Source organism: Convolutriloba macropyga, chromosome 3, assembly GCF_964194025.1.
Source record: "Convolutriloba macropyga chromosome 3, txConMacr16.3, whole genome shotgun sequence".
In the NCBI taxonomy this organism is placed as follows: domain Eukaryota; kingdom Metazoa; phylum Xenacoelomorpha; order Acoela; family Convolutidae; genus Convolutriloba; species Convolutriloba macropyga.
Genome location: NC_134470.1, coordinates 77835365 through 77856456, shown reverse-complemented (window position 1 = coordinate 77856456; position 21092 = coordinate 77835365). Strand labels below are relative to the sequence as shown.

Genomic DNA, 21092 nt, shown 5'->3' with positions numbered 1-21092 from the left:
ACTTTTGTCTGTTGAATGAACATTGCTCTGTGAGATTTTCTATTTGAGTGATCAAAGTAATTCTTTATTTCAGTCAGTATAAAAACTGGCTCAGAACATTTTCAGACTTTAATATTTACTTTCAGTACTGATCTATTGCCACCACTAAAACACAAACAAAAAACAAGAACTTCCTACTGGTTATGACTATTTTTTCTTTGTGTTCTGAAAAACTGGTGTTTTTTTACCAAAAAACGGAGTGCAATTTTCTTCACTTCTGAAATACTGGGAAGAAACAGTTGCACTTAAAATCAATTTATTCACTATTTTATTTAGATAAAAATCTGAAAGTTTGAGACTGATTCGCACAATAAAAACTGAAAATAATAAATAGTTGGATAAAAATTGAAAAACATTGACATATTTTTGAAAGTATGACTCTCGGTTTGTCTCAACAGAAACCGCACTTTTTGGGTCTTTCCCATTATAGCCTCCCTCTCCATTATGGTATATTTACCATGATGGGGGACTGCACGTTATTTGACCACTGAGCTGGGGAATATAATGGGAAATATTATATTTTTATATAAGTAAGCAATCATTTTTGTACGGAGTCGGTTATTCACACGCCGAAAATATCGAAATTTGCTATACATTTTTAAGTTATAATTACATTGAAAAAAATTGCTATTTTTTAAAACGTAATAATTCCCTAACAAACATGTTCCAACGCTTACATAGAAAAATTCAGTTGTTTTCTTGTCCAAGTTGCAGCAAAAATTTTGTTATAGACTAAGTAACTTAGACTAACCAAAACTTTTCATGATTTATCTCTATATGAATTAACGCACTTTTTCCTTCTTTGCCCCCCCCCAGTTTAGAGGGTGCATATTATTTGCATTCACAGTCACACGTGCTACGTGTTCACATAATGATTTCGTATAAAATGGCACATTCATCTTCAACTTGAGGGTGGGGGGGGCACGAACGGAAAAGATCTGCTTAATCATACAAAGATAAATTATGAAAAGTTAGTCTATACCACATTTTTGATCCGATTAAAGACACATGGAAGACAAAAAAATTCAGGGAATATATTTTTTTACAACTCTACATTTCAATTTATATATGGCTTGATAAGATAATCTTAGTCGACTTTATTAACTCATTGTCATGCTATTAGTTATCAGTTCAAAGTCATAATCCAAGTTCTGAGTCACAGCAACTCTCAGATTATTGGCCCCTCGTAACTTTGATGTTGATTAATTTAATCCACTTTCATCTACTTAAAACTTTTAATCTGCTTAAAAAAACTTTAAAAAAACAACGAAATTAGAAGAAAACTTCAACTTTTCAAAACAATTTTTGTCACCTCTGAAGCTTCGTTTCTGGCCACTTCAATTTGTTTCTTGACAGCCTTTCTCAGTAGTTTTGATTGGTCTTTTTCCTCCTTTCTCACTGCTAATGGTCGCTTCTCGTCAAAAGTGTCCTCATCGTCCTCATCATCCAAGTCGTGTCTGGCCGAGAAACCTTGTTCATTTGGCAGTGCAAATACATCGCTGTCATTGGCTGACGAAGATCTCGCATGGCCGAGTCCTTTATTGTGTCTGTTTTGTTTTGATGTATCATTCTGTTCAACCTACACGAAAATGAACTAAAAAATTATTTCCCATTAAAGTCCGAATTTTTTCGATCTGCTAGCGATAGTTTTTTTCCGCTTGGAAGAAGCAAGTTTGAGTATCAAAATTTCATGATACACACTCTCATTTTCACTCAAAAATTTTGTACTTATATTGAATATTTTTTGTTTTTTTTTGAACAGTACTACTGAATTTTTTTTGAACAAGTATATTAAGATTTCTAACCCTTGCGTTATATTTTACTTAGTAAAATAACTTTTGAAGCCTTCCAATTTTTACGGTTAATATTTTGCTGCTCAATAACTTTGTGAAGAGTTTAATTTTTAACTTATCTAATTTTCGGTTATAATTATGATTTTCAGTTGGAGCAACTTCGTCAATGAGTTTGACTTTGATTTTCATCTGGTGTAAAAATATCAATTTTGAACATTAATTTGTTGGAACTTCCTTCCATAACCAGCCGACAATAAAAGCTTAGAATTTCATGGAAATGATTTTATTGACTTTCCTTATTTCAAAACAATCCCGCCTCCAATTGAAGTTTTTCTTTAATCAGTCTTTTTGGTCTGGTCTGTATAGTGCCAGAGTGATGCTTTCGTGTTCAATGAATGTTTTTTTTTCACTATCTGTATTTTTGAACGTTTTTTTTAAAAAAAACATGCAGAGGGAATAAAGCTGTCATCAATTAGAACTAAATTATTGACGATAGTAATCATAATTATTTATTGAAAACCAAAATTATGGATGTACAGCGAGCGGATATAATTCTTTTTGTTGGATAAATCTTAGGCAGGTCATGTAATTGTTTCATCCCCTCTAATTTTTTAGGGGTTAAGATTTGTACACCAGTCCTATTTTTTTGTCAAGACAACTTTGGCCAATGGATGTTTTTCGAATCAGCAGTTTCTTGAGTTTTTTAGTTTTTTGGTTTCACGAGGAGATATTGAGCTTTAGTGTTCTGGAACGCTTTCATTTCTGCCGTTTTTTCACGTTTCAATTTCTCTGCTCTTAAAAAATATAATATAATCATATTCTTTTATGTATAGATTGATACAATCAATCTACATTTACCAGTCATCCTGGAATTAAATCGAAACAACATATTTTTTATTCATCTAAAAATTTCGTAGGCGGTCTGCTCCTGGTCAACAGATTAAAAATATCCAATTGAATGCGAAACTCCAATTAAGGGGGTCTGTGGATAATTTTGGTTTGCGCTCACTGATCAGCCGTTCTTAGGTCAGTTTTTCTGCGGAGACATAGCAGATTATTATCATTGCTATTTTTTTGGGTCGTAATTTGTTTGACTTCATTTTTCACAACACCTATTTCTTTTGACTGATTTTTATAAATTTTCTCCAGTCTTCTTCAATTAAAATTGGTTCTGAAAAACTGAAAATGTAATCAATTTGTGATAACTCATTTTAAAAAATCATTTCTGGATTGAAAAAATTTATTACAAAATTCAGAGTACCTTTAAAATTGTCACGATAAAACTCTAGGAGAGATTGTTCCACTGTTTTGTTTTTCGAAGAAACAATTGTCATCGAAATTCTTTTACTTCGTATCTCTACTATTAAAACCGCTTAATAATTTCTTTGACACCATCTTAAAAGGACTGGTCATTCATTTTTCTAGCAAATTGATAGCAACAAAAAGAGGAGTACTGTAATTAATTTTGAAGGAAAACGTTTGGAAGTAAACCTTTTTATTTAAATTTTTCGTTTTCCATAAAAATTTTCCCACACTTTACCTTGATTGTTTAACTTTCCAGTGACTGTTCTATACTTTACCTCATTCAGTTTCAGTTAAAAGAATAGGAATCGTTTTGTTTTCAATTTTCGAGTTGTTTGTTGAAAGAAGTCTAAAAAATTATTTACAACTTGAAAGCTTTTGTTCAAATGAGATTTGAGTTTTTCAAATTACCGTATCCGCGTCACCAGTTTTCAAATTTTGGTTTGGCCGACTTGTTCCATTTGAACTTGTATGCATATAATTATAATAAAAATTGGATTTTTTAATTTTCTTAAGTTATCTTACAAAGCAAAAGTTTCGAGAAAAAAGTCCCACTTCTTGGATGATCAATCTTCTCTTTTCTATTAATTGTTTTTGAGGTCCTCCGAAGAGGTACAAATCTCTATGCCTGAAGATCATAAAATGAACAAATACTGCAATATTCAATTTTGTCATTATGATGTTAAACGCCTATGTAAAAAGCATCAGTCTGGATATGCTACCTTGATAAACAAATATTATCTATTCTGCTTTTATATTTTTTGATGGTTTGGAATATTATTTGCGACGCACATTACAAGATCCGGATCTATTCTGTCCCCCCCCCCCCCCGCTTAGTGGGCTTATATCTTTTACGCCCCCAACCGCACGTGTTATTTTTTACGTAGTAAAGTGCTATATAACAACATATAAATTGTAGGATCTGTTCCGTTTGTCGTTTGCAAAACAGAATAGATCATAAACTCCTTGTTTTATTTTTACCCAATTTGCATTTGCGAATTGTTCATCGTTGGAAATGCCTGAAGAGAGTGCACTTTCCATGGGTCCCCAGTCTATACTGTCCTGTGATTCATTACCACCCTGGCTACTGCTGCCAGATTTTGTTCTCTGGTTCGGAGACATCTTTCCTCCACTGTTAACTCCACCAAAACTACTGTAATTGTTGAACAACTTCCGTCTCACTAAAATCAAAATGATTATTCAAACATTTTGACATTTTAAGTAATGGTTAAGTGACTCTGCTTGAAGTCACTGAGAACTTCTGGCTTTTAACGAGAACCGCGAAGCGGTTCGAGATATTAAGTCAGAATTTCGAAGTGACTTCTGCAGAGTCACTTAACCATACTCAAAACACGAAACGCGCACGTTTTGAAATGACGAAAGTCAACGAAATACAACTTCTGACTAAGTAGCAACTTCTGGAATTTTGACTTCTGGCACTGCAGACTTTCGGCATTTTAAAATGTGAACGTGAGTGTTTTAACATACTTTAAGATACTAGAGCTCCTTTGAATCAATTTTGTTAGTGTAATGTGAAAAAGATAATGAGCATTTATTCTGTGAGGAAATAACAATTGGATTGTTTATCGCATGTTTTGCATGATTTGCGATATTTTTAAAACAAAAATTATGCAGGTTAAAAATATCAAATGTTTAATTCTTTCCATGTGATTGCTTAACTTCGAGTTGGGTCACCCTGCTATTAGAAAACTGTTTTCTTTTTTTTCAATTATTTTCTTCTATGCAAGTTATTTCTAAACAAATAAATTAATCTCTTGTTAAGTTTTTTAACCCAAAATGATTTGAAAGATAGGTGTGCAATAAGTTTATTTTACTTTTGCGTCTCTGTGGGCTTCAATTAATGGAGTGACAAGGGGGGGGGGGTATAATGTAAGAATGGGGGATAATTTGTCCGTTACACCCCACCATTCATCACCATTGGGTTTGCAATTGCAGGATTTTTTAGCCGCCACCTGTCGGAACGGAGCAAAACGTTAAGAATTTATGGAAAACATTCGACTTGGGTTTCGATAGTTAACCCCAGGGTTACATCATTGTATTCAAAACGTCAATTATTAAATTTTTAACTCCAAGTGAAGTTGTTTAACATATTAGAAGTGGTTCTCTCAAATGGTCTTACATAAAAAACAAGTAAAAATGAAGTATGTTAAAATACAATTTCGCAAAGCACCAGCAGCGCTTAGCGATAAATTTTTGTAAAATTTGCAGTTCTTAGTGGTGAATTCGTTTTTCATCGCATTCACCGCATTCAACGCTAAAAATTGCAATTCTTACATCTCTTCACCGTGTTCACCGGAAAATTTAGAATTTTTAGCGAGTTTTAGCGTTGGCCCCCGAGACGGGTTGATAATGAAGAGCCCATTCCTTGTGATATCAACATGCATGAGTAAAAAGTGAGGTGTGGGGAAATTAATCTCAAGAATCCTTCTTTTTTATTGAATCTAAAGATTTATAGGAAAAAAAGAAAAGTGACATAGGACGAAAGGTAAAATAAAAATAACGGACAAAAACGGGAAACGACACAAGTGACCTCAAAAAAAAACAACCATATCAAAAAAGGAAAGATTGCAAAAGGAAGTAGAAAAATAAGAAATCCAAAACAACTTTTTGTTTGGCCATAAAAAATTCTTTTTGTGAACAAAGTTATGATGAGGGTGGGGCATGCAAAAGCCGGACGGAACACTCAAGCTTCAAAACTGTTACTATTGCTATTTTTTTTACTATCAGTGCAGCCAACTACTAACAACTGTAGCTTAGAAACAAACTAATCGTTCAAGTTTCTAAAAGCCCATGCAATAATACTTCATAAAAGAAAAAAAATTCGTGAAGAAAGAAGTCAAAGTTGAAACAGAAGTCGATAATAAAAAATCTTCAGAAAGCTATGACTCCCTTCGACTTGACAAAACTATTAAATAAAAGTCTATAAGCTCAAATATGCGTTTTGTCTAATTATTATTATTTAATTATTAAATATGCGTTTTGTCTATCAACAAAAACTGTTTATATAAACATGTTTCCTAATAAATTTGACGCCATATTAGAAAAAATGAAGTATTTTCCCATCAGAGCATTTTCGGAAAATTGCCACCAATTCATTTAGAATGATTGTCGAAAACTCCTAAGCGGTGATCAAAAAATGGAAAAAAATATATGATAGATTTTTCAATATTAGTACTAAAAAAATTTCAGCAACTGTAATTTTTTGTATCCTAACGCTTTTCAGATATTTATGGGGAAAATGGCAATGTAAACGGATTTAATTTGAAAATTGTGCATGTTTATAAATATCGCTTTGTTCAGTTCCAGAGACAATTTAAATCTCTAAAGGAACAAATTCCAAATCAATTGATGTGATTAGTGATCAGAATTGTTCGGGATCACACAGATTAGCTAATTTTCCTCTTAGCTGATACTGTTTTTGAAAAAAATCTTCTGAATTTGTTGTCAATTTTGATTATACAAAAAGTTCTTCTTGATATGGCGCCAAAAATTTATTATAATATTAATTTTCATTGATTCAGGTTCTTTAAAAGGTTAGATTATTTACATCAATTTATCTTTTGGTAATGACTGAACTATTAATTCATCACAGCTCATAGAGGATCATTTATACCACTAGCTTTGACGTTGATAAAACAAATGGTTACATAGAATTCACGGATAAATTCTGTTTCCCCCCCCCCCCCACTGTTTTTACGCCCCAGTTACAAATTATGTGTTGTTATATAGCACGTTACTATGTAAAAATATAGCACGTGCGCCTGGGGGCGTAAAAATTATAAGCCCACTAAGCTGGGGGGATAAAACAGCATAGATTCGAATTCGCATTTTTACGGTCATTGGTGGGTGAAACAAACTGGTTTTATATAGGAAGTAGGATTTCTCTGGTGCAGTGTTGTTTAGTCTTACTTCGTGTAGAGAGGAGCAAAAAATTAATGAAGCGTTTTCAAGAATTGAAAAAAGCGGACTTATGAAAAGACTTTTGGTCAACTCTTGAACACACTTTTCCTTGGCTCTAGCTAGTAGAAAGCTGGATTTATTAATTTTAGCCAGGAACACCCCTGATAGATTTTTTTCAGAACTCGAGTTTCAAATCTAGGATCTTTTCAGTTTTTGCCCCCCCCCGCTTAGTTGGTGCATAATATTTGCACCCTCAGACGCACGTGCCATATTTTTACAAAAGGATTTACCATGTAATGGCACGTGCTCTGTATCTGGGGGTGCGCAACGTAGTAAATGGGGGGGGGGGGGACAAACGGAAAAGATCGTGAAAGCGGGATACAAAATATCAGACAGAGTTAAACAGAGTGAAGTGTTGCTATAATTTTACCTGACCTCTTGAGGAAAACTCGAACAGCCTTTTGTAGCTTTGCTATTTTAATAATGGTTTTCTAGTTCATCTCAAAAAAATTTTGGAGTTTTAATAAAATGTTCGTGGTTCAATTAGATTTATATAGAAATGAAATTATGGCAAATTTTTACAAGCAGTTTGATGCTGGCAAGGAAACGTTTAATAAGAAAATTTTTGGCGAAAACAAGTTGCTAATTAGCGGATTTCTTTCTCTGTTCGGCAATTTTCCTTTTCCGTTTAATCAATGTTGCCTTTGAAAAAGCAATTCAGCATAATCAATTCTGCTTTTCAATTTCTTTGAGCACCAAACTCAGCTGAACTTCGTTGAACTTATATTTGCAACAACCCCCCCCCCCCCCCCCCTCCCCCAGCCTCCTCTTTTCCCCTCTCTTCTCTCTCTCTCTAAAAATGTTTTACAGAAATAAATATACCGAACCGCGGCAGTTCAAAACAAGCCTCAATTCCTCTAGTTTTCACGCGTTTTTATTATGAAACTGTTTAAGCCATACCTCATAATCAACTTTATAAACCTCTTTTTTCGTTAACTAGTTATACAATATTCTCAGTGTCGAATCAGTTACGACGAGAGAGTTGAAAACAGTTCGCCTGTATTAGAATGTGGTTGTTGAAAACTTATTAGTCTTTGCATAGAAAGAGTTTGTGAAATCTTTATACATACTTAATTGAGGGGACGGGGGGGGGGGGGAGTTGGTTGGATCGTAAGCCAAAAGCTAAAAAGCTAGATTAAACTAAATATATTGTAGCCTTTCTGCTCCTAAGTTTCTTTTCAATTGCAGCATTTCAGTTTAGGCCCATTCCTCATTTCTGTCAAAAACGTTCTTTCTCGAAACTTCCTTCCCGCACCCTCAGCTCTAAGATATTTAGAAAAAGCAACAAAAAAGTTTATTATCTTATCAATTTTCTCCAGTAACGCTCATTCAAATCCTTTGCCCATGTTGCCGAAACCAAATAGTCATTAAAGTAGTGCATTTTACATTCGCTTGATTAACTCATTTTCATGTAAGGACAATTGCTAGGGTCAATTGATTAATTTACAGTGTAAAGTTTATTCTGCAGTACGGTCTTCTAATGTTTAAATTGACATTCGCCAAATATCCTCAAAAAATAATTTGCAAATTTTGCCTAATGGCTACAAAAACTCTTTTCACGTAACCAACTCTTCGTTTATCTTCCTACGTCTCTGATTATAGTTTCAAATTTAAAACAATTACGCCTTCAGCGTAGCGCTGATTAGTTTGATAGGAATTCTTTTGAAATTAAATTTTCCTAGGTTAATGAAGTTCAAAACCAGAGAAAAAAATGTTACATCAACGCGACAATGTAATATCAAATAGTCAAAGTTAAAAGATGATGGAAATATCTCAGCACTACAGAAAAACGTCATTGGACGGAAATTTTTTAATTCCGGACCATCGAAGAATTGTTCTATAGATATAGTAACATCTATTACACTTTTTAATTACATACGAAGAACTCCGAAATAAACACCCATTCAATCAATTCAACAAATTCCAATATTGAAAAATGACAGTATATCACTAAAGGGAGTTACCGATAATAATTTTTACTGAGCAGTTTGTGGATAAATAAACGCCGAACTTCTAACTTTTAAGAGTCCAGGCTTTATTGGACTACGAAATTTTTATCATGCATTCTTTCGCAACGTGTCACCAAATCTTCGTTAAATAAACTGTTGCTTGTCACAACAATTTCTAAGATCTTGACTTGGCTCCAAGTCTAAATCAGCACTTGTTAAAGCTAAGTCCATCATCAAAACAGATTGGTTCCTCTTCATCTCAATTTATCAGCTTCCTATGAATGAAGCCAAGGTCAAAAAGGGTAAAAGTAATATCAATCGAATTACGTCTTTTAAGATATTTAACTGTCTTGAGCTGCCACTTGCTAATTTATAGTATATATCTATCATACGGATAGGATATTGGAACAATATCCAATATCTTATCTAGATCAATTTTTCTTAATTTTGTTCATTTCATAATTTGATCTTCAATTTAACTTGTTCATATAAGTAGACAGGATACTGTCTATTCACGATGTGAACATTTCTATTTTTCCGCCGTTCTGCATGATCAACGTGTGATCGCTTCATTTCCTTTGTGAATTCATCTGTAATTATTTTCATTGTTCTCAGTTCGTTGCTACAACTCAGTTGATAATTCATTTTTAATCAAATGCTCTTGAAAATAGTGACTAGAAGTCTAAATAATCATTTGCGACGCGATCTTCAACTACACTTGTAGTAAAATCCAAATTGAATAATCAGAATTGGCAAACGCGACGCAAACTCCCTCTTGAGTCGCAAAGAAAAAATTCGCAGCGCAATCGGATCAACTAGAGAATCATACGGCATTAAGTGGCGTTGTCAGCAAAGATCTCCCGAAAACCACCGCTACACATCAATGCTCTTTGTGGGAAATCTACAAGCACCCCACCTCTTTCATGGGAGAAATGGACCCAAAAGAGGAAACTTGAACTTCTGGCAAAAGAAGGCATTCTTTTGGAAATTCTTTTGAATGGCCCACCTGCAGGTGTTGGCTACCCAAAAGAATCAACGTAAGAACAACCCGTTGAGAATTACACACAAGCATCAGAACTGGATTGCAAAGTACAATATCTGGATCAAAGTAAACTGGCAGAACCGATGTAAGAAAATTGAAGATATTGGGATTCTTTGAGGGAAATTTGCGATCAGAAAGCCAGATCTCTCTTATAACTTTGTATAGAAATTGAGGGATGCCGCAACTTCAAAAGTAAGCATCCTCTTTTTTTGTTGAAAAAGTATCCAAGAAAATCTTGTGGAAAGCCTTGCAAGACTCTGTCATCAAAGCACGCAACATCACCTATGACAGCCTAGGGCGCAAGCGTGGCCAGGGTCAGAAGTTGAGTCAATGAATCAGGTGTTGGTCGCTCACAGTGGTTCGCGCAGCTGTTTTGCAGTTGCTGATGATCATTAGTTTTAATATCAGTTTTTTTCGCAAAATCTAAAAAAACTTATAACAAGGTTCCAGGAATTCGGCTCTCTTTCTCGGGCTCTTGATGGAAGTTACGCGACATAGTTTATTTTTCAATTCGTAAACTTTTAAGCATTCCAACCACCGCATTAGTTGGTCGTTATAGGTGTAACCTGGTTATTGTTTGCTTAGTACACTGAATAAGATTTTACGATCCTACTCCATCATGAGAGATCTAACTAGTTAATAGTGTTTGAAATTATCCTCCACAAAAACTATGGCCAGCTTTTCTATTTTATTTATTAAGTATTTTCCGCTGCGTGGTTTAGCCGCGGTTTTAGCCCCGGTGCCATTGGTTTTATGACTTTAGCCCGAGCGCTGTAACTAGGATTGAAATACTTGCGTTTGCAAACGGTCTCGTTATCAATGCGGCGTCATAGTGCTAAACATTCTATATTTTGCTTTTGTCTTTGATTTTGTTGGAAACCTCTTGTTCCAGCTTTCAACAACATCTGTTTTGTTGTCAATTTTCCTAAGTGAAATTGTTTTGATTCATTAGGTTTGGGATAAATTTTGTTATAGACCCAGAATAGGTTATTTGTCTTTCGAATTATTGGTTGAAACTAGTTCGATTTTTTATAATTTCTAGTGCTCTTTTAAATCTATATTTTACCCATAGCCATTTAATACTAGATCCAAACAGTTTTGTTTTCTTGGGTGATTTTCTGAAAATTGCTTTTTCCTGTTTGTTTGTTTAAGTTACATCAAAGTATTCGTATTGTGGGTCTTTTTTGCCTTCCTTATTAAAAATTTGTTTTCCCGCCAAGCGTGTGTTTCTAGTGTGAGGTTCTCTTCATTTTTTAATGGGTTCTGTTAATGGGCTCCCATCAATATAAATTGCCTTTCATCTGAGTGAATATACAATGATGGACGGTTTCTGGTGACAGTTTTATTCGGCCCGAGACGTAATTGAGATCTATGAACGGAATATATTGTGATACCTTTTCGCAATATTTTTTAACCAAAGTTTACACTATTAGCAACGGAACTTTATATTTTCTAATTGAATCTTTTTTTTAGGATTTTATTGTTAACTCAATTGTGTTAAACACTATTTCTAGAATTCCGTCAATTATATATGTGATGACAACTGGTCTAATGAATTGGTTTTGATCTAGTTATTTTTCGCAGAGCCCTTTCATATCAATTTCATAAAGTCCAGTTCGCTTTAAACTTTACGTTGACTCGACACCACTCTTCTTTTTTTGTTCATTTGTTGGTTGTTAGGTTTAGTTTGAGGTTGTATTTAAAATCTCTTACTGGATTGAAAGATGTTAAAATGGCTGTGAATCAGCGTTCGGCTTGATGACGAAATGTTTTTTGGTTTTCTGGTTAATGAGGGGCAACTTCCCCTTGAGGTCGATACGGACAACCACTATTTCAATTTGTTCTATTGATTTATACAGAGCATTGGGTTGGAGTTGTTTTCTGTTGTGTACTACTTTAATGTTTTCTGTGGTTGATTTACTGTAGGTTATAAATTTGGCATTTTTTGTTTTTGTTTATGGTTAATATATAAAAAAATCTTTGTATCAAAACTTTTGGCGAAATCTGTCTCAAATTTCTGCTATTTCCGTTGGTTAAACTAAAATTGGGCTGCCCATATCCATCAGGCATTGTACTGAAATGAAATCTATTTTAATAACTCAAGCCCAATTGTCTTACAATTATTTTTTATGTTTATTAAATGTTCAGTTGTATGTACGCTGCTTTCGGGTTTTTTTTGTGTGGGGATGGCTCGTTCTCCTGTCCTTGGAATATAGTTTCCCTCGCGGTTTTTTCAAATTATTATAATTAATTCGATAACTTTTTTTTGCAAGGTTTTTTAAATCAAACATTAAAACGTTAATTTCTGATATCCGTTTTTTCAAGTAGGCTGGCCGTTTGTCGTGTATTGTTTGTGGGCTCTCTAGCCGTGTCTCGGCCTTTCAAATAATCTCTGTAGGCCGACGGACTTCCTGCAAATTTCTGTTTGCCAGAGTCTTTTTCTCCACGCTTGTAGTAATTTTTTGTGTTCGGGTTTTCTCGGTTTCTAATTTTGGCCATCGGCTCCCGTTTTATTATCAAAAGACATGTCGATCTTTTTGTTACTTCTTCTTCATCTGAGAATTCTCCGAAAGTCTTAAAATTGTTTGTTCATTTCTCGGTAATTGACTGATTGTGACTTAAATTGCAAACCATGTTAAAATATGGCCTTCTTTACTTTTTTCAACAACCAAACCCTTTTTTTGCTCGGCTAGTTTTTAATCGGCCAACTTTTTTTGCAGTCGTATCGAATTTCCAGGTCTGATTTGATTTCTATTTGCTTGATATTTGATTTTGGTAAGATTTTGAAAACTTTGCTGATTTTGACCGTCCAAGCCTCTGTCCCCTTTGTCGATTATCACTTTTCTGTCACAGACTTTCTCTGCCGGAAACACTTAAATGTATTTTTGGCTGTCCTGTCCGTTGTCCGACATTAAAAAAATTATTTCGGATCGTGAGAATTGTTTTTTAGATCTTTTTTTCTTGTGGATCCAATATGGCTCGGATATTTTTGGTTAACTCTATCTTCGGTTCAGTTTGGCATTCAAAACCACGTTTTGGCTAATTTTTTGTATTAGTCGTCGGGGTGTATTTCCGGATCGCACCAATATTTGCATATAAATTGGGGGGGGGGGGAGAAATTCTCGCACTTTTCTTCTGAATTTTTGGTTTTTGCCTGTATTTGTTGTTGTTTCCATAGTCATAGGGTTTTTTGTCATGTCTCATTGATTACCTATGCATGAAAAATATTTTTGTCCTCAAATTGGAGCAATACGTTCCAATTAAGCGTACTTATTGACGTTGAAAACTATTGAATTTAATGGCTATTAAAACTTTCAAGAAAACTTTAGAATTTTTTGTTAAATAACCGATATTGAATCTATTTTCGTTTTTCGAGAACTCTAAGTCAGTCACGGCAATGAATGGCCCACCTTCTGTTCTACTCCAACAAAAAATAATCTAGTTAGAGATTTTATCTTCTAACTATTGGTGTTATGACTTAGATGCACGAGTTTTCATTATTTTTTCAATTTTTGTATATTTTTTGCGTATTTTTGTTTTTTTTTTGAAATTTAACACTTTATCTTGAAAATGATGATTGCATTGGCTCAGAGATGACGTTCAAGGGATCACAAATAAAAATTTCAGAGCAGAACTTTTGGTTTAAATGGCTTCGACATTTTCTTCTTGCACTTTTCCACTTAATTTTTCGATTTTGCCTGTATTTGTTAATGTTTTCGTACTCAGAGACTTATTGTAAAATTATGTTGATGAAATATGAATAAAAAACATCCTTGACGTCCCATCGGGTCATAACTTAGCGTATTTAATAGCGTCCGTTGAAAGCTGTTGAGTATAATTGAGTTGATACTACCGGTTTTCTCAAAAAATTTGGCGGTTTCAATCTATTTGTTCATGTTTGTTGATTTACTGGAGTCAAATTTACAAAAAAACGACCCCATTGTTGTTAAGAAAAAAATTGAAAGTAGAAAAATTTTTACTGAAAAAATCTTTTTTTAATGGCTTCGACAGTTTTCTCGCTCAACTTTGTTTATCGCTCAATATTTATATATTTTTGTTTTTTTCTTCTTTAGGTAGCCGTAAAATGCTGACCACTCCCATAAGCGCGTAATTAAAGATTGAATGAATGATATTACCCGATTTAGTCAGTTTATTAAGAGTAGTCTGAAAGATTGTGGCATTAGAAATTCTTAATGTTTTTAGTTTTCGTCGTTTTTTTAGTTTTTGTTGTTCTTTTCGTAACCAATAACTTATTCGCACCATTGAGTGGTCTTAAAAAAATTTTCATTAAAAAAACATGTTTGCTGAAATTATGACGTAATTGATGTCTTGTTTGTTGGATAATACGCGTTTTCATGAAAAGTTATGTGAGTGGTGTAATTTCGTTTCTTTTTCTCATCCTTTAGCACAATTGCGTAATAACAGATCTCAAAGATTTTCAAATAGGGCCCAATCGAACTTATTTGTTTTTTCATTATAAATTCAGCTGAATTGGTTAGAATAGAGTTTGAAATAAAAACACATAAAATTCAGATAACAGCAAAAGATTTCAATGGCTTCACTAATTTGTGTTTTCGCACTGTTTGTAATTTGTTGTTCCTAATTTTTCTGCCTTTTTAATCCGTTTCTTTGGATTAGTCTAACCAGAGTTAGGTCTTATTGGTTTTATTGTGACATTTTAGTAAATTTATCAAGAATTATTTCGTTAAAACTAAATATTTTTAGGACTTCTGAAATTATTTGGTTTAAAAAATCTTGATTAATGTTTGCCTCTTTATTCTTTTTTTGTCAACTTGTTACCCAGTTTCATTGAGGAAAAATCCCATCTGATTTGTAGTAAGTAAAACGTAAATTTGTGTAGCTAGTGTTTTGTCTGATTGTAATTTGACGTTGTTTCTACGTGCTTTTAAATTAAGATATTAAGTTTTTGCCGTGAAATTTTTGTCTTTGCTGTTTGTTGTTGTTGTTTTTTTTCGTTGTTTTCAATGGCAGATCTGGTTGTAATAAGCATGGAATTATCTAATTCAATTATTAGTTGGATGTGTAATGATTTATTTAAACAAGTATTTTTGATTATCTCTTTATCAAAATTGTAAATCAAAAGACAGTTAAGTCAAAAATGTAGATGAGCGCGGGTCGGAACATCATGTTCGACCGCATATTAATTAATCTCCTTGTTTCAAGTTATCTACTAAACGTTTGCTGGAAACTATTCTTTGTAAAATCAAATAGATTTTTGTTGAAAGTGTTATTTCCATTTAACTTGCTATTCTAAATTCTTGTCATCAAGAATTTGGTAGGAATGCAATGGTTTTTTCCTTCGATACTTCTTTAAAAACTGTCTTTTGAATCTTGGAAACCACTGTACTTTTTCTAGTAAATCACTATTTTTTACGGCACTTCTCAACCTTTTTCTTTTTGCAGCTTTGCTTTTTTGGAAGTTTTTTAGTCACACAAAACTAGGAATCTCTCCTATTGAAGATACATTCAATATTTTTTTAAAACTTTGATTTTCTATTATGAAATTTATTGCTCTAAAAGTATTTGTAAGGCGTTTTTTATTTGACGCGGTTTTTTTGCAAACGAAGTTGAAAGTCCGAAACTTTTCCACCCATTCTATATAAGAGTGGTACAATTCGAATTCTCATTAAGAGTAGAACTCAGATACCACCCCATCACCACCCCCCTCCCCACCACCACAACCACCACCGCCGCCGCCACAACCACCATCACCGCGACCATCATCACCACCAGCGCTGCCTGAGCCGCTACAACTTCATTAAATCTGATACTCCTGTAAGGAATTTTTTGTCCATTCAAGATTTGTCTGGATATGATTTTTTAAAATTGTGTTGAGACCATGTTTGATGCCTTTAAGTTTTTCAAACAACTTAAAAAAGAGAAACTTTAAAACTTAAACTGCAATGATCTGCATTAACTGTGCGCATTAGTGATTTTAGAAGAGCAGAGTTGGCTTAAACCCGAATTTAAAAAAAAATATTTGCACGACTTAGGATGGCAACAAAATGAGAAATTCACTAAAGAAAGAAGCATATACTTAATGTCATCTACAGTTGATTATGGCGATCATAATTGAAAATAAACGAAAACAAAGTTAAAGATATGCCATCAATTTTTTCATACAAAAAACGTTTGTAGAAACCGACAAGTTGGTTTAAAAAGTTAAACGTTTGATTCTTGAAGAAGTGAAAAGAGAACAACCGACATTTCTGAGCGCACATTGTTTTGAAATATCAACAATTACGTGACCTCAAGGCATTTAGCAAAAAGAAAGATATAAGATGAAAAAGTATGTTCTAATTGTCACAATGAAATTTAAATTGAACTTCCAATAGGTACTATACACAGTTGACAATCTAATATTTTTCGAATTGAGCTGTTTCTCCTTAGCAAACAAGACAAATTGAAAAATAGATAAAACAAAAAATTTATGCTAAACATTCGAAATCAGGAAAAGTTACAATTTAAAGAGACTTGGACAGGTAAATTACTTGCAATTCATTTCGAAGTAACAATTTCCGTTTAAGTAACAAATTAGTACAGCTGACGCAAACAAACTGCCGTGTCATCAAAGCTGACAAAAATATAAAAATTGCTCTAATTGAGAAAAACAAGACCAAATTCAGGTATTGAGAACCACTGAGAATCAAATAGTTTCTAATTAGAGTTTTTTTACAGTGCATCACAAACAGATGTCTGATTTAAAACTGTTCTAAATTCAATTGACGGTAAATTGCTCAAAAAATCTCAAAGAATTCCAAATGAACCATTAAAGATTGTGTGACTTTTTCCAATTTTTTCTCTGTTGCATTTTTTGTTAGCAATGATCATTTTTTACTTCTTGGACTATGTTTGAAAGCACTCAGCCTCTTCTGCGCGAAGCACTGACGCGAACAAGTCTTCTGTTTTGACATTCATTGTATATTTTTCAGTGAACGTGGGTAAAATTGAATCGCTGGAGTGTGGATTATAGTTTCAACTTATTTCGTTTCGAATTTTTTTTTTAGTTTTGTGATTATTGCTAAAAAATCATATGTTGAAAGGCTGATTAATTTATATTGAATTTTTAAATGGAGGGCTCAAAAAATGGGGCTTTTTGTTCCCACCCCCACTTTAGTGGGGAGGGAGGAACTATATACTCAACTTTTTGTTCAGTCAATTTTGGCCGATCGATATATTCATCGTAGAGAAATGTGAGTGGTATCATTGAAAAACCCGTCCAGCTTAGAAAACGGAATTAAAATTTTTTTTCAATTTTCGTTTCTCAGAGGGAGTTATCGAGGTTTAAAGTTTTGTGAATATTCGACTATTTTTGTTCACAATTTCAGTAATTTTTGCTAAAACTTGGCACAATTTCGCTAATATAATTCATACTAAGTAAAATTTTTTAACGGCAGAGTGTTGTTGTTACCGTTATAGATAGAAGAGCATTGCTGAATTATTTGATTGAAGTTTGTTTGGCTAAAATATTTGATAAAATTTACAAAACTCAAACTTTTTTCATCAAAAATGGCACAAAGTATGGTTTTTTGGTCCACTTTGTTAAAGTTTGCCAGACATAGTTACAAGAAACCTGTAAACTGACTCCCTAATCTAAAAAAGAGCGCAAGTTTCAAGTAGGCGCCGTATGAAAGTCTTGTGGAATTAAAACTTTGCTTTTTTTGTAGATTTAACTCGATAATTATACAAAATGCATTGTTCAATATTTTTTAATAATTGAAGAATTCCACGCACCAATTGGTCTAATTCGCAATCACTTGGAACACTTGGTCGGTTTGCTGGGCGCGCAACAAAATCAGGGAGAGATTCGACAATATCATGGACTCTTAGAACCAGAGACTTTTTTTTATTTTGATGCGGCCTTTTTTCAAAATTTTTTCCTTTTGTTTTTTTAATGTTAATTGCTGACAATATTGTTTTTCACGGCTCCGTTAATGACAACTCCAATTTTTGTAAATTTGAGGCCGAATGTGGATAAATTTTGTTTTCAGAGAACCAGAGATTTTTATGGCTTTGAGGAAAATTTTTAGTAAAATTCAACTGAAATCTTCCCTTTTGACTTCAATTGTTATTATTTTGGCAGTCTAATTTTTAAGTTTAACCACTCAAAGTTTTAAATTTCTTCCTCAAGAGGTGCAAGTGAAGCTTTTCTATTCATTCGGTTGACACCTAATGTCTTTTATGTTATTGAATGTATTTGTTTTAAGGAAATTTCTGTGATTTTTTGAACTCGTCAATTTTCTATAATTTTTTAGTCAATATTTTGCTTATTCTCAATAAAAACAGGTCAACCTTGCCTACGTATAGAATAAAAACTAAATTTATGGCCGATTGTTTTAACCGAAGGTTTTCTTGCGTTTGGTACTACGAGTTTTCATACAAAATTTTCTGATTTTTGTGCATAGTTTCCTATTTTTGTTCTCTTGTTTTTTTTTCTTTTGTAAATTGTAAGATTATTTAACAATCTAACAGAAAAACGTTTTACAACATTTGAAATTGAACATAATTTTTGTTTACATAAAATATGGTTTGAAGGGCTGCGACACCGTTCTCTTGCAGAAATCGGTCGATTTTTTTATTTTTGCCCTTTATTTGATGTTAATTTTTGTTGTCATATGCCAAATATCCCTTTTGACTTCAATTGTTATTATTTTGGCAGTCTAATTTTTAAGTTTAACCACTCAAAGTTTTAAATTTCTTCCTCAAGAGGTGCAAGTGAAGCTTTTCTATTCATTCGGTTGACACCTAATGTCTTTTATGTTATTGAATGTATTTGTTTTAAGGAAATTTCTGTGATTTTTTGAACTCGTCAATTTTCTATAATTTTTTAGTCAATATTTTGCTTATTCTCAATAAAAACAGGTCAACCTTGCCTACGTATAGAATAAAAACTAAATTTATGGCCGATTGTTTTAACCGAAGGTTTTCTTGCGTTTGGTACTACGAGTTTTCATACAAAATTTTCTGATTTTTGTGCATAGTTTCCTATTTTTGTTCTCTTGTTTTTTTTTCTTTTGTAAATTGTAAGATTATTTAACAATCTAACAGAAAAACGTTTTACAACATTTGAAATTGAACATAATTTTTGTTTACATAAAATATGGTTTGAAGGGCTGCGACACCGTTCTCTTGCAGAAATCGGTCGATTTTTTTATTTTTGCCCTTTATTTGATGTTAATTTTTGTTGTCATATGCCAAATATCCCTTTTGACTTCAATTGTTATTATTTTGGCAGTCTAATTTTTAAGTTTAACCACTCAAAGTTTTAAATTTCTTCCTCAAGAGGTGCAAGTGAAGCTTTTCTATTCATTCGGTTGACACCTAATGTCTTTTATGTTATTGAATGTATTTGTTTTAAGGAAATTTCTGTGATTTTTTGAACTCGTCAATTTTCTATAATTTTTTAGTCAATATTTTGCTTATTCTCAATAAAAACAGGTGAACTTTGCCTACGTATAGAATAAAAACTAAATTTATGGCCGATTGTTTTAACCGAAGGTTTTCTTGCGTTTGGTACTACGAGTTTTCATACAAAATTTTCTGATTTTTGTGCATAGTTTCCTATTTTTGTTCTCTTGTTTTTTTTCTTTTGTAAATTGTAAGATTATTTAACAATCTAACAGAAAAACGTTTTACAACATTTGAAATTGAACATAATTTTTGTTTACATAAAATATGGTTTGAAGGGCTGCGACACCGTTCTCTTGCAGAAATCGGTCGATTTTTTTATTTTTGCCCTTTATTTGATGTTAATTTTTGTTGTCATATGCCAAATATTGTGTAATTAAAAATCTCAGTGGCCTACTATAGATAAAAAATTGAACTTAATAATTGGTAATTGTAAATAGCTAATGGTTGTTTTGGCTTTCGAATTAAATTTCTAAGAAAAGAGTAATAGTGTTCTTTAACTTATCCCTTTTTGTTCTGGTTTGCGTTTTATTTTCGTATTTTACAATGTTGTATCTTTTTCGTAAATTAGCTTCAATTTTAAGAGCTCTTTTCAATGTTTTGTTGAATCAAAACATAAAATGTTCTGTTGTTTATTCGTTTTAAATGATGTCTTCAGGTCTTAGACAATTTGTTTTAGAAGAATTTTGTGAAGTTTAGATACTTTTCAGATTTTTGGTTCTTTTTATTGACATTTTGTGATAGTCGTTTAAAACAAAAGACGATATGATGGTCAAGAGAGACGCAAGTGAAATTGTTATATTCTCGCGGTTAATATCTTAATTAATCTCATTTATCTCATTTAATGGCTTCAAAACTGTGGTTTCGTAAAGTTGTTTGTGAAACTAATTAGTTCAGCTTGTACTAAATGTTATTTTATAGCGCTATGATTAGTTTTCCGAGTAGTTGCAAGACAAACTGTCTACTCTTCTAGTCGAAACATTTGTTGGCTATGAATTTTGAAAATATTTGTTTTTTAGTTAAAAAAAGAGATAGGTTTTTGAGATCTGCCAAATTTATTTCTGTTAAATTGTAGCTAAGCATCTCTATATACAAATCACATCAATTATCTATTGAAATACAATTTGCTATTCATAACGGTTTTATTTTCCTCAAATGGTCTTTCTTCTTCGAACAAGCAGTTTTCATAAAACCAATTTTTGTGATTTCTGTTTTCTTTTCACAGTATCACAATAATGGGCGTCATTTGATTTACAAATGTTGTTACCTTCAAACAATCCAAACGGAGATTTTTATTGTTTTTAGTGATCATCATAATATTTAATTAATTGGGGGGACATCTTTTTCGTTCCTAACTTTTCGTGCAAATTTTTAGTTTTTGCCTGTAATTGTCGTTCTTTTTGTAGTCGTATGACATATCCTGGATAATGAAAGGCCTCAGTCGGTCTCTATTGAGGTATAAAAGACTCTCTCAATGATTTCATTTGATGCGTAATGTTTCTAAATAGTTCGAATTTAATTCTTTTAAAAAAGCAATGTTTTAATAAACTTTGCCAC

General features: G+C 32.8%; 2 protein-coding genes across 4 annotated transcripts in view; one reads left to right on the top strand and one right to left on the bottom strand.

The window, feature by feature from the left end:
* The window catches only part of LOC142336480 (protein phosphatase 1 regulatory subunit 14C-like), a 120920-nt gene that overhangs the window by 38445 nt on the left and 61383 nt on the right, over positions 1-21092 (top strand). The window lies entirely within an intron of this gene.
* LOC142336482 (uncharacterized) overlaps positions 1-21092 on the bottom strand; it is a 111832-nt gene that overhangs the window by 69062 nt on the left and 21678 nt on the right. Inside the window, exons 2-3 of the mRNA XM_075385359.1 lie at positions 4116-4315; positions 1352-1618 (exon numbers count right to left, since the gene is read on the bottom strand). Coding sequence (XP_075241474.1) covers positions 1352-1618; positions 4116-4315 — 467 coding nt within the window. The remainder of the gene's footprint in view (positions 1-1351; positions 1619-4115; positions 4316-21092) is intronic.